At 36.7% G+C, this 14,514-nt stretch overlaps 1 protein-coding gene across 1 annotated transcript in view; it reads left to right on the top strand.

The window, feature by feature from the left end:
- The window catches only part of LOC126188958 (nucleolar complex protein 3 homolog), a 120,727-nt gene that overhangs the window by 65,966 nt on the left and 40,247 nt on the right, over positions 1-14,514 (top strand). Inside the window, exons 7-8 of the mRNA XM_049930717.1 lie at positions 11,094-11,294; positions 11,378-11,566. Of these exons, the coding sequence (XP_049786674.1) occupies positions 11,094-11,294; positions 11,378-11,566 (390 nt within the window). The remainder of the gene's footprint in view (positions 1-11,093; positions 11,295-11,377; positions 11,567-14,514) is intronic.

Here is a 14,514-nt window from a genome sequence, read left to right as displayed (position 1 = left end):
ATACTGGAAGAAATCCTGTAGGTGAAATGTCAGTGACTACCAGATTACAAATCCAAAGGTTCTTAATCCAATTTCTAGCAGCTCATAGAAATTGCCCCCCCCCCCCCTCCCCGTACCCCACTTGTTGCTACTTTTATTCCTGGAAATAGAGTGTTAAAAGAGTGAGTGAGGGGGGGGGGGGGGGGAGGGGGGAGAATGACGTTTCCTCTCAGAATGAAAATTTATCCCCATCCAGGATGTTGATCTGGAATCTTGCCTCCCAGAGGTTATGTTCATAGCACCTGTTCTATCCAATCATTTCTTACAACTCGTCCTTACTGCTGTTTTGTTGCTAGTACCTATCTGTTACTTTCCAAATTTTACAAAAGCTCTCCTACATGCCATGCTGGGTTAACACTCCTGGAAGAAAGTGGAAGAGAGATACTGGCAGAATGGTAGTTCTGTGGGCAGATAGTGAGCCATGCCTGGATAGCTCAGTCAGTTAGAGAATTTCATGCTAAATGCAGGGTTCACAGTTCAAGCTCTGGATCAGCAACTATTTTAACCTACAGAGTTAAAGTTTCAGTCTAGTCAAGCCATGATTCAGCTTCCATGTTTAATTTTAGATCCCTTTGTTACTGCTTGACTAAGTTAGGTTGCAGGAATTTTAAAGGTATGTGTCCACTAGCAGATAAACTTCTGCATGTTGTTTCATGTAGAAACACCCCCACCAAGTCAACTTCTGCAAGTTTCGTCAGCTTGGAGAAGTAGCTTACATAAATTAGTGGAAACAATTTCTCGCATCTTGCTGCAAGTACTTGATGAACTTCCCAATTGCTGGAAGTTTTGAAAATGACTGTCAAAAATAAGAATAGTGCAAATACAGATGGGTCCAAACAAATGAACTATTGGAACCCCCTAAACATGTATAATTGGCACCACAGCCAAGGACGCGTGAAATTAATTTCAGGCTACTTTGTTTCACCAAAAGGAGAAATAGAATGGCAGTACAGACATCTTCAGATTTTAGCAGGTTTTTTAATGTTTGCATAAACATAACTGCATTATGTTTGTAATAAAAATAATAAATCATCATCATCAGTTATCTGCTATATTAGCAGGTCCTTTGCCTCTCCATTTTCTGCGATCCATTGCTTCCTTCTTAAGGCTGCTGTATGTTGCACCGTCCATCATGTCATCCAGTATCTGGAATCTCTACCTTCCTTGCTTCCTTTCCCCTTCTACATAACCTTCTAAAACTGTTTTTATCAGTCCGTCATTCTTTCTTAATATGTGCCCCATCCAATTTCTTGTTCTTCTCTTTATTACATCTAGTAACTGTCTTTTCTCTCCCACTCTTCTCAGTATGTCTTCATTTTCTTCTCTGTCCATCCAACTTATTCTTTCCATCCTCTGCCATGTCCAGATCTCAAAAGCCTCTAGCCCTTCTCTGTCTTTCTTCCTCATAGTCCATGTTTCAGCACCATATAGAAGAACACTCCACACAAGACATTTTATGAGTCTCTTCCTGAGTTCTCTGTCCAGACCGCTGCAGAAAATTCTCCTTTTCTTATAAAACACCTCTTTTGCCATTGCTATTCTTGTTTTAATTTCTGTGGTGCACTTCCAGTCAGTGTCTATCCTGCTTCCAAGATACTTAAAATTTTGCACCTGTCCAAGTATTTCTCCATTCAGCATAATTTTTATTTCCTTATTTCCTCCTAGTGCCAATACTTTTGTTTTATTTGTGTTAATTTTCATTCCATATTTTTTCCATTAGTTTCAATGGTGTCTGCCAAATCCTGTAATTCTTTTTCCCCTGTGGCTAGAAGGACCATGTCATCAGCAGACCTCAAACACCCCACTCTTCTTCCTCCAATTTCTATGCCTTTGTCATCTAATGAGCATTGGTCAATCATGTTTTCCAAGTAGAGGTCGAAAAGAGTAGGTGGTAGACAGCATCCTTGTCTTACTCCTTTTCCTAGTCCGATCCAGTTTGTACTTTCTCCTCTCACTTTAACTGAAACTTTTTGATTAAGATATAATGAGTTTACGAGTCTTCTGGTTTTCCAGTTCACTCTCTTTTCCCTCACTGTAGTTGCCAGCTTGTCACAAACCACATTGTCAAATGCCTTTTCTAGATCGATGAAGCACATATATAGGTCTCTTCCTTTTTCAATAAACCTTTCTCCCAAGATTTGTAGGAGCCCTATTGCATCTCTGGTGTCCGTATTCCGTCTAAAGCCAAACTGCTCCTCACCAAGATTCTCCTCCATTATTTTTTCAAGTCTTTTATTAATTATTCTTAACATCACTTCGGCTGCATGTGAAATGAGGCTGATTGTCCTGTGCTCGCTGCATTTCTTTGTTCCTTGTTTTTTCGGCAATGGATTCATTAATGTTGTCAGAAAGTCCTCATGCCATTCACCACTGCCATATATTTTATTACATAATCTCAATATTTCTCTTATCCCATCTTAGTTCAAGCATTTTAATATTTCTCCCGGTATCGTATCTGTACCTACTGCTTTGCCATTTTTCATTGCAGCTATGGCAGAGTTTACTTCTTCCATTATGATGGTTGGTCCTTTCTCGTCATCACTTACACTGTTGTGTGATTCAAGTTCCAGAGTTTCTGGTTTGCTATTTGTGTCATATAGCTCTTTTAGATAAATAGTAAATACTTTTTCAGGGTGTATACGACCCGGGACAACCGGGAATTCCGGGAAAAACCCGGGAATTTTTTCATCCGGGAGAAAACCGGGAAAAACCCGGGAATTTTTTGGAATTCCGGGAATTTTTCATTGTTTTAGCTTTCAGTTACATTTTTGTAGTTTTGACTGCAGAATTGATTCTCTAGCAAAGAATGTTATTGTATCCTGCTACTGGAGAATGATACTGCAGCAATAAAATATAAACGAGAGGGGAAAAAATAAAACTGTAGTGGCAAAGGAAATGTGCATTTTACGACAACAAAACACCGTGCACGCACAAGCGTCTACAGATAGCAAAAATATGTTAAAGGCCATAGGGCGCAGACTGTAATTCTTAGTAACAATAAACTGCTTGCTATGAGCATGACGTCACAACTGTTCACATTAGGTTCGTTTGACCAGTTGCCAGCGGTCTGTTGCGCATGCGCATTTGACTCGCGTATAAGCAGTACCTTCTCTCGCTTCCCGCTTCTTGAAGTTTGGCTGTTAGCTGCATCGGTAGTAGCAGCAAGCAGCCAGATGCAAACGAGAAAAATTTTTCTCGCGCGCCCTAGCTGCCAGATTCGCGCTTGCACAGAGTTGTCTGAGTTGTAGTGGGGAGGGGGTTAGTCTCCACGTGACCCGTGTTTACGTTAAGTGATTTCGCTGCTCCTCTTCGTGTACAGCTCCCACGTCAAATGAAAACAAAACGGATTTCTGTGGCCGGGAGCTATCAAGTGAATTAAAATGCATTTACATAATTACAGAGGGCAAAAATATATTATTAATTTCAGTTTCTGATTTTATTTTCTTTCCAAGTTAGTAGCAGTCAAGCATTAATCGCTTTGCAGAAGAATGAAGTTATTTTTGCAAGTTTGCTAAAGAAATTCCGCTGAGGCAATCATTTTATTTGAAACGAAGTGTTTCATTTAACAATTTTGGGTACTTCCAACTGTTCGGTGAATTTCAAGTGCACGTTATCATCTTCTGCCATGTATGGCATTATGCCATAATAAAGAACCAAACATGAGATCGTAGAGTACTGGTACTCCAAGAAAATTTACATCCCAAAAACCACACTGAAAAGCTTAATATCAGATGGGACCTACTTCATTGTGAATCTGGAAAAAACCAATGTGCACTTCAAGCCGAATTATGCATTTTAGTATGATTCACGAAATTTTGATGCCTTTTGGAGTATCCTCTGATGCCCTGTTTCTTTTATGGTGTAGTGTAAGCTCTCTTAGTGCTTTATACACACGAACATGCGGGCTTCCTACACCACTGCAGTGGCACATGCACAATAATTCGTTTTTGGCGCTCTCTGGCAACTGGTAAATCGAACCTATAACTAACAGTATTGCGAACGGTGGTTAGAAAAGCGTTACTTTCAAAGTAAATTTCTTTTTACGCAAGATGAATTATGTTACGTGTGTGAAAGTGGGATGGATATCTAAATCACAGAGCATTCGAAACTGAACAGTTTGAGGACCAGCCACTTCAAGAATTTCGAGCCGAGGCATTTATGTCACAATTTTAAATTTACTGGCACATTTGTGTGATGTATCTTAAAGTGTATCACACCAAAAAAAGACCAATATTACACATGAAAGCTTAGCTTTTCTTTGTAGATATACGGTACTGTGTACATTAATGTAAACCGTTAACTTTTCCTCTTGTGTGTTCGCGCTATGTAGCCAGTAATCTTGCTAGTGGCTGACTATAACACGTGCCCTATGCTCTGAATAGCTGCTGTCATCGGCTGGCGAGATCTCGTGGCTTGAGATATGACTCGCTTACAAAAGGACATCACAACCTCGGTTGCAACGCTCCGGAAACTAACAAGCTGTGTTTGGTGCAATTCGAATTTATACTTTCGTAATACGAAAATATGCTGCTGCAAATCAAAGGTCTTTCCAAAACTTCTCTGCTCCGGCTTTTCTTTTTTTTTCCAGGAAGTTCTACGCGATTATATAAAACGTTAACCATTCAAAGGATTGATAAGTTTTACAGTTCCGAGGGAACTTTTTCTGTGCTAAGTGACAGTAGGTCGCCCGGGAAAAAGCATATTTTTTAAACGGGATATCCGGAAGAAATCCGGGAATAATCCGGGAATTTTTTTTCCTTGTCCCTGTATACACCCTGTTTTTGCAAAAACTGAAGAATTATGAAAAGGCCATCTCTTGGTGGTAAAGCTTGCTGCAATTTTGTATCTTGCTTTTGAATATTTGATTGTACAATATGCAAGAGATGTTTGAAACTAACTTACTGGTACAGTATTCTTAGAAAGTTTTCAATCTGAGTGGAGTCCTCTTATTTTATTTCATTCGGTGGTGTTTCTTAACAGGTTAAATATGTATGCTTCTGTATCCATTTCTTCACCCAAACACTAATTTTTCTTCTTAATTTTGCTTTGTGGAAAGTTTATCCTTCAATAGATTAACTTGCAAGAGTAAACATGCACAAGTTTTGTTCTACGTTGACACCTCAGCAAGTGTCTGCAGAAGTTACTTGTGGAAGTTACTCACTAGTGGGCAAACACCTTAAGGGCATACTACCTTCAAAAGGATCATGCCATCTAAAACACCATCTTTTTTACTTATTGGAGGGATAAGAACCATTTTGTTGGTAAGAGTGGAAACAATTCAGATACCAGGAAAAATACAGTGCAAAGAATTTTCTGATTGCAGTGAGCATCTTGAAAATTTTGGCTGGTGTATGCACTGTTTATGATGTACTGAGTACTCAGAAATGAATAAAGAATGATAAATAAGAATAATACTCCATGCTAATTTAATGGTAAAGGACTCCCTCCTCACTTGTATGTAGGGACTCTTTTAACACTACCATAGAGATGGGAAGGCCGAACAACTGCGAGAACTCAAAGTTGTGACATCAGCGAGAAGTAGTGAAAGTCAACAGCTGTCTTGTGTTGTATCACCATGTTGGGTATAAAAAAACTGGTGTAATGTGTAATCATTACAAGATTGTTAATTAAGTACAGAGAAATCATTTTGTGTGTTGTTAAGTTGTATTTGTGTGTGTTTAACCCACATAATATACCTTTACAGCCATCTCTGAAATTGTAAACACAAGCAGCACATGAAAATCAATTATGAAGTGCCATTTTCAACGTGATCTAATTCAAAACAATTTTTACAACTGCATATTGCATGTTAGATATTTAACACATCTCAGTGGAACAGTATATTATAATATGTGGTACCATGGATGGCAGATACAGACTTGTTGGGGTATGTGGAATAGCCTCAGGGTGCCTTATATTCTATTTAAGTCCACCATTGCTACTTTTAATGTTTGAACACACACTTCCTACTTCACAGAGAAATACAAGCTCAAAATGACTTTCAGTCTTGCAGAAACTGCAGTAGCAGCAAAAACTGAAATAGAAAGAGGCCTGTGTTGAGTTCAGACAATCTGTGGTGTTGCACCCATAGACTCCAAATTCCACTCAAACTTAATCCAGGAAACAAATATTTTACTCTGCATAGAGTATTAGCTGTGTTGATTGTGTATAATGTATTACAGCTGTGCACTACAACTCAAGTTTAACCCAGATTTGTGCCATTCGTGGGCAGTGCTCTTCCAGTTATGCCAACTGAACACCCTTCATAGGATCAATTAAAATCATACTGCCCTCAGAAGGCACAGATCTGAGACCACGTTAGAATCAGTCACATGTTTTAACTTGTCACTCGTAATGAACTTCATTTGACAGAATTTTATAATCAAGGTAACAAGGACAGCTTATCAGACCTCACAAGCTATACTACAATCAGCTTCGCATGTAGTAATTCCATAGAAATGTCTTGACCAACAAAAAAATTATTTATGATGTGTTTCAGCATGCAAAGTCTGCAGATAACATCTTTTGCATTATCTGATGATGATGACTCAAAACATGTCATAAATAAAGGTTTTAGCAATCAAGATGTTTCCGTGGAATTACTACATGCCAAGTCTCTAAGGTCGCATACCCTACAAATGGAAGACTTCATCAGTCGAATGGAAGTACAAGTGCTATTAACTCAGACAGCTAACCAGAACTTTGACAATGGTGGCCACAGGTAGTTTAGGTATGCTATACTAACTGAGCACATAAACAATACTTGATTACCTATAAATAATATTTAATTATGTATATGTGCCCAACTCAGATATTCTCAAATGAAAGAAGTCGCCTGCTTCGTTTCTGTGCCAAATGTCTCTTTCTCCTGCAGAAATTAAGCATATATAATTTCCCTAAGCACTAAATGAACTTTATTCAGAGTTGCTACCACTAGTTAGAAAGGCAGTATTTTCCATTTACTCAAATATAATCCTGCAGACAAGGATATTAATTAACCAGAGTACTTAGTGATCATTGACTTTGTTTCTTGTAATTTAATCTGTGATGGTTACTCCAAAATGTAGTAATTTATCTAATTTAGAAGACAGTATTAACATACTTTTCAAAATGTCACATTTTGTTGTTATTTTATCTAAATTATGTAACTTAGTTTTTTGATAATAACTTGAAAAATTATTGTTTTGAAAATTTGGAGCGGGAGGATCCTATAGAGCATTCCTCATGGTGTGGTAAATTCAATTGTCTGACCTTTACTTCATTCAGAATTTCATAACATGTAGTCAGCTTGCAGGTTCTCTGATGGACACAAGAGGCAGCTGGTAGCACGTTTCCTTTGCTCTGCCTCAATAGGTGTCACTTGTGGCAAAATTCTTGCATTAGGGCATACTGTAGTGCTGAAAATGATTGGCGGGTAACTATTATGAAAATTGGTAGCTAATGTCTGACCTTATTTGCCAAATACTGTGTAGTTCAGAGAAAATCCATTGCTGAAAATGGAACAGGTGGCTTTTGTTTTTGATTTTATCATTTTAAAAGTGAAAATATCTGTAGAGAATAAACTGACAACATTTAAATTGCTGTCATGTATTAAAATGTAATTGCTGTTTAAAAAAACATTTCGGTGCCACTGCGTCTACTCAGTTAGTGAATATACAAAGTTCTAAAGTACTCCTTCATGTTCAGTTTCCTGTTCATGTGAGGTTTCATTAAATCTACAAGTTGAGTCCTAATAGAAGATTTGGAACTATAATAAGTGTTTAATTCATCTATCAATTTAAGGGATTCCTTATGGAAAAGTAGTGTATAATTTCAATGCATTTGGCATGTCAGGTACTTGTAGCACTCACGAGGGAATGGTCCAGTCCAAAATGTTGAAACCCATCCCAAAATTTTGTACAGAAAGAAAAACACCAAAAGAAATGAACTGTCAAAATTTTAGCTACTAATGCACAATGCACTTTTTTTTTTTTTTTTTTTTTTTTTTTGTAAGTCTTGAAAATTGCTAAATTCTTAGTGCACCAGGCAGCTTGAGCAGAGCTGTAGCAGATTGAGCATGAGCAACACAGCAGGCACATATACTGGCTAGATGGTTCATCAGTAAACAAATAACATGAAAAAATGTGATCATATTTTACAAAGCAAATTTCAGTGTTCCATTGGTAGTTTGACTGACATGATTGTTCTGTTTCTATTCACTCAAATGTGCAACTCATTTAATATCCATAGTCATTCCCAGTTGCTTTGCATTAACAACAACTGTTAATAATGTTTATGAAATTGAATCAGTGTTAATTGTGTTTTCTTCATAAATATTCTTGTGATAACACATATCCTTGTGCAAATTCCAGAGTTTTACAGGAATGAGAAAGCTTGTTAAATTTCACAGTCTTGATAAGGTGAAATATGAAGAACACAGTATGAAATTAGAATCACCTACTTCTCCTGATCACCTGCAAGAGTGTTATTTGCTGTTTAATTTCTTAGACATTTGTACAAATGGTGTCAACATTTTGTTAAAAACTGTAGAAACATTATAAGAAATAGGAAATATCTGTGACAGTTCTGTGAATATTGTACTTCAAATGATGATAGTAGTGCCAGTAAGAGTCCAGAACAAGAATAAGTTTAAGAATATGCAAAAGCTATTTCATTTCAAACAACTTGAATATTAACTGCATAAATGGAAGAAAGAATTACATGAAGAAAGAAATATGCTCAAAAATGAAACTCGCAAAAAGTGAAAGAAAAGTAGTCAAAAGATTTAGAATTGTTCTTGAGAAACAGTGTACCATTACCAATGGAGATCTATGAGAATAGGCCCATCAAATTGTAAGTGAGTTGAACACTGCTGATTTCCATGCTTCTTTGACCTAGTTAAGCAGATCCTAGAAATCGTACAGAATAGGAGGTCAGATAATTACAAAATTTGCTTCAAGTAAACTTACAGAGGAGAGGCTATTAACAGGCATCATTATAGAAAAATTTGTTGCTGACATGAAGACAAAGCTCACTGTTATCCCCACAACTGCTGTATATAATGCTCATCAGTCAGGTTTCATGGAAATACTGTGTGCAAACTGTGCTATCATTGTGGTGTGGAAAAAGACAGAATCAGTTGTGCAATCAGTGAATGCTGTGTCATTTATGTATACAATAGGCCAGTGATAAATATGAGTGGAATATTGTTTCTGAAGCTTTGTATTTGCTTTCAGAAACCTAAAGGCAAATTATGACCAAAAATTAAAAAAAAAGGACTGTTTAATTGCAAAAATCTTGTAATCGACATATCAAAACCTGAAAATTGGGAAAGAATAAATTTCAACAATTCATTCAAAATGTCTTCTTACCAGTTGCGGAAAACAATGCATTGCTTTTTTCTAGACTCATGCATGGGACATAGTGACACTTGTGTCTTTGAGAGCAACACAGAGTCCACCTGGTACAATTAATGTGATTCAGCCTCTTGATAAAGAATTTTTTTGACAGGGTAGAGCATTTACAGGAAATTGTCAAACAATACAATTTCAGATAGCTCTTTGTCATTTCGAGTTTATCAACAGAACAGTATTCTTTAACTTCAGTAATTATCAGTTTGCTTCACCATGTTATATGAATTTAATCGAGTGTTCTTTGTTCGCAGCACAACATGAAGAACAATGGCTAGGACATTTCTTACTCCATCCCAGTTCTGTGTAAATAAAGCCAGTAATTACTTTAATGTGCCTAAATGCACTAATTTTTTTGTCAAGTTATTTATGGTGTAAGGAAAATTTTTGTTTTCATAAATCTGTAGACACTTCGTGGATTTATGACAACTGTAGGGAATAAACAAGGAACTATTTCATTGTTACTAAAATGAACAGTATTAAAAAATTATCATAAGAACTATGCTACAAAATATTGTAAATGATGTATGTGTAAGAAATATTTCATTTCAACAAATTAGTGTCCCATTTGATGGAAGTCAGCCATGTGACATCAGACATTTCTGATTTTTTTCCCCCTCTGTTAGTCACCTTTGTAAGAATTCCACCAGCAACAGTTTAGCTGTTGTGGACTAGAAGTTATTCAAAAAATTAATGGTCTGTGACTTTTTTGGTATGGTTTAAATGCTTAAAACTCGCATTGTGTGCACCCTGGATTTTTGAGCTACATGGTGCTACGTGCTCTTGTCATGGCTGCATTTGCTCTTTCGCTTGTTCGCGTAAAAAAAAAGTCATGGTAGGTTTTGACATATCGGAATGGTCCATTCCCTTGTCAGTTCTATTATAGGGAAAAATGACTTATGAAAAATGCATTCCACAACTTGTGTACACTACATTTTTTGTCTGGAGGTGTGCATTGTATAAGCTGGATACATCAGAAATGATTGTGGTCTCTGAATTGATCCACTTACTAATATTTCCACAATTACAGTGGGCATTAAAGAGTGTATCTGCATGCCTCCAAACTGTTTTCTATTAATGTAGAAAAAAACTACAATGATGACTGAAAACTCCTTTGCTTGAGAGACTTTGAGCTATGTCCTCAGCAACAGAGAGATGGTTCCTGATACCAGGTAAGGTGATGTACATCTTCAAGTGTGCTGTAGTTTCTCACAATTCCATAAAATGTGTGCTGGAAGGTTTCTTTCAAAACTATATGTCCAAGTATCAGTTTGAAAGCTGATTAGATCACTACAAGAATTTATGAAAGAGTGGGAAGTCATATTTTTCATGAACGGCCCAGTAAGTAATTTGTTTTCCACAGAAATGAACATTATTGGCTCTGAATGCTTACTTTCAGTTGTAAGGTTAATTACACACTGTATATAGATTTCTCCAGCTGTAAAAAAATTTTAAGTAATGTATAATATGATTAAGTGGTTATTAGTAAAATCAAATGAGGGGTTATGCATTGCTTATACAGACAGCTTGTGAATAAAATTGTTTAGTAAAAAAATTAAGTTGGAAATGTGCCAAAATAAAATTCATTATTTTATTTCACTGGAACAGTGTTCATTAATGGAAAAACATAATATTGCATAAAATGTTTTCCCTCTTTTGTTACAGCAAGAGATTGCACTTGGAAAGCTTTCAGTACAATGTTTGTGTGAGCTTTTGGTTGCTCACCCATATTTCAATTTTTCACGAAATCTTGCACAGATGTTAATTCCGTTTCTCAATCATCGATTCTCTGATGTTCGTGAAAGAGTAGCAGAAGCAGTAAAAACTGTTCTGAAGGAAGATAAAAAGGGGGAAATTTCCCTTGATGTAAGTGAATGGAAAACACACAGTAAACCACTCCATTTGAAAAGTTATTCACACATTCAGTTCTGCTATCTGCTCTGTTTCAGATAGTTCGACGCATAAATCATCTGGTAAAATCTCGTTCACATTCTGTTCATGTTGAGGTTCTTGGTGTTTTACTTAACCTTCGAATCAAGGATGTGAACTTGGACAAGGAAAAAGAAGACTTCATAAAGCAGAAAAAATTTAAGACACACAGGCAAAAACTGCTGACCATGTCCAAGAGAGAGAGAAAGGTAGGTAGGTTCTTGTTATGTGTTACAAATAATTTGAAAAATAAACATTATTTTATTTAGAAAAAAGGAAAAGTAACTGTAATACATAATGAAGACTATTGGTTGGAAAAAACTTTGAGGTGCGCAGATAAATGACTACAGTGGAACTTTGATTATACGTTCTCCAATTTTACATTTTTCACAATTATATGCCATAAATTTGCAGCTTCTGTAAAAAATAAACCACAAGATCAATGCTAAAAATTCCCCAGTTTTACATTTCTTCCTAGTAAGCTTTATCTCAATTTTACATTCTTACTCAACGTCTCACTTGACTTTCTCCCGTTTTCTTCCTGTTGATGTTTGATGTGACTGAATGAGTTATAAATGACACAAAAGACAGACGTTTCGCACTGTGGGTGGTGATAGAGTTAAGAGAATATTTTAGGCTATTGCAGAGTGGAGAGACATGAGAGAGGAATTGCTGACATAATCCACGATCGGCATTGCCAACACAGCGTGCAGTGTTCAGCTGCATTGCACAATTATGATACAACTACTGCTAGGTTGCAGCAGCAAGGGAAAAAAAACACAACAGTCGATATGAAGTGTTTGGGACTGGGCCACTGGGTGATGAAGGGGCCCAGCCACCACTTTTTCTTGTGGCAGCAATAACTCATAACACATAATTAATAACATGTAACTTTAACTCATTCTCATCTTTCTGCATGTATTTGCAATGTGCCATGTTCAGCAACAGTATCAATCATCAACCTTTTAAATTCAATCACTGAGTCTTGAAGAATATGTTCAGTCAGACTCAAGGAAACATCAGACGCTTCCAGCTAGTGAACTCTTATTGGCTGACGACTTGTTATGTCACCCAATAGCAAGCACAGACACCACACCAGACAAACACATGTAAAATGAACTCACCACTTTGTTTAAATCACTGTGTAATAAGTTTACAGACCTCAGCCTATGGAACCTTTGAAATTTCTAAAGTACTGCATTCTAAAGTATAAAGAGGCACAAAACCTATAAATCAGCGTCAGTGCAAGAATTTTATTCTTCTCCTCCTAGGTAGCAATTTTACCAACGTTCATAATGTCAACTGACATAACCAAATCACAAATCCATAAACAAACAAGAAAGAAATTTCATAATTTTACATCACGTAACAGATCAAAACAAAAAAACCCGGATTTGCCACTAGTAATACTGAAGGTTACTTGATTGAAAAACTATCACCTTTGCTAATTAGATACAAAGTAATTGAGCCATTTCCCAACACACTTTCGCCACAAATTATAATTTAAAACATGCAGTTTTGAGGGTTCTGTCGTTTTATCTTCACCTCGAAAATAGCAAAAATTTATAGTCTATATGGCGAAATAAACTGGAAACTGTGAAATACGGCAAAACCTACTGGATTACATCATCTTGGATGTTATTAACGTCTTAGATGTTTGTTTCCACTTGCAGCCAATAACTGTATAGCATTAATGCAATGGCCTCTAGCATACATAGTGATAAACAACAAGCTTACTTGGGGGTCTGCATGCTCTGCACCATTATACAACTCTTTGATGACTGTTGGAGTAACTAATTCACACATGCCACCTAGCGGGAATGTTGGGAACTAACAGTGTCAGGCGGCAATAAAAACTTGAAGATATACTGCATTCATTGCTGTATCAAACATTTCTGTAGTTATTTACAATTTTTGTAATTAAAGATTAGTATTATATATCAAATTTATGAACACCCTGTATGGCGGTGTGATTTTAACTTTTTCTACAAAACATGTTCCATTTTTGCTGATCTCCTTATAATCTGGCAGTGGGTAATTAAATCACAAACAGGAGCTCATTATTTGCAGAGAGAAAGCCAGTGGCATAGCTGACATTCCATGACAATCCAACAAAATTCAAATCAGATGAGCTCATTAGCAATACATTGTTTCCATGAAATCAGTGTTCCACATAATATGCAAGATGTTGTATGTTGCACTAATGCACACAATGTCCCACCTTGAATGGGTCTCGGTGTGATACATTAATTAAGCAATAAGGCTGACTTTTTGTCCAGTGTCGTGATGTCAACATATACTGCAACAAGATACCTTGGCTCATAGTAAAGATTACCACATGGTGAAGTGTCCACCTCCAAGATTCACCCTATTCATCACCAAATAGAATGAAAGATTTTTCAAAAATTGATGGTACAAATTACTATCAGCCTCATTGTTGTCAGTATCTATTACAGTTGTCCTACTAGGCTCATTCACAAGCAGATTTGGTTTGCGATCTGAGAGAATACCAAATTGAGGTACCAGATCAAAACCCCTCTTAGTGTTATCATGTACTGGAATGCATCAACCAGTGTTCTGCTTGTGCTTTTGTTTTCTTAAGTCACACACTGAAATGAAGCATCATATATTTCCTCTTACACTTCTGAAATGTGTTGTGCCATCGCGTAACTGATCTCACTGTTGTGCCATCCCTCAGCTGATTTCCCCTCAGCGTATATACTCTTGTTTATCAGTGTTATACCTCCCTGTTCTACTATTACTACCTTTACCAGGAACACAGCTAATATTCCTGTGGTGTATTATAGCAACTAGATTACTTCAGGAAAAGACCGAGCAGATACTACAACACACCTACAAATTATTTGTAATTTATTAAAACTTGAAAATGGTAGATACTTAACTTTGATAACATTTGGTGTCTACAGAGATGATGTATTTGATACTGTCACTGACGCTTATAACATTTAACACCACCTCATTGTGGAATGATATGCTCATAAGAGTACATTTTTCTTTACACATTTCTGAATAACTATGCTATTCGCATGCAGCCTGATCTGTACTAAGGTGATAGTGTTGGCGTTTGCGATGATTACGAGTCTTTACTGATTATGTAAGAGACAGGACGATTACAAAGACACTGGGGTATTACATA

This window comes from Schistocerca cancellata, chromosome 5 (assembly GCF_023864275.1).
Source record: "Schistocerca cancellata isolate TAMUIC-IGC-003103 chromosome 5, iqSchCanc2.1, whole genome shotgun sequence".
Classification (NCBI taxonomy): domain Eukaryota; kingdom Metazoa; phylum Arthropoda; class Insecta; order Orthoptera; family Acrididae; genus Schistocerca; species Schistocerca cancellata.
This window is presented reverse-complemented; position numbering and strand designations above follow the sequence as displayed.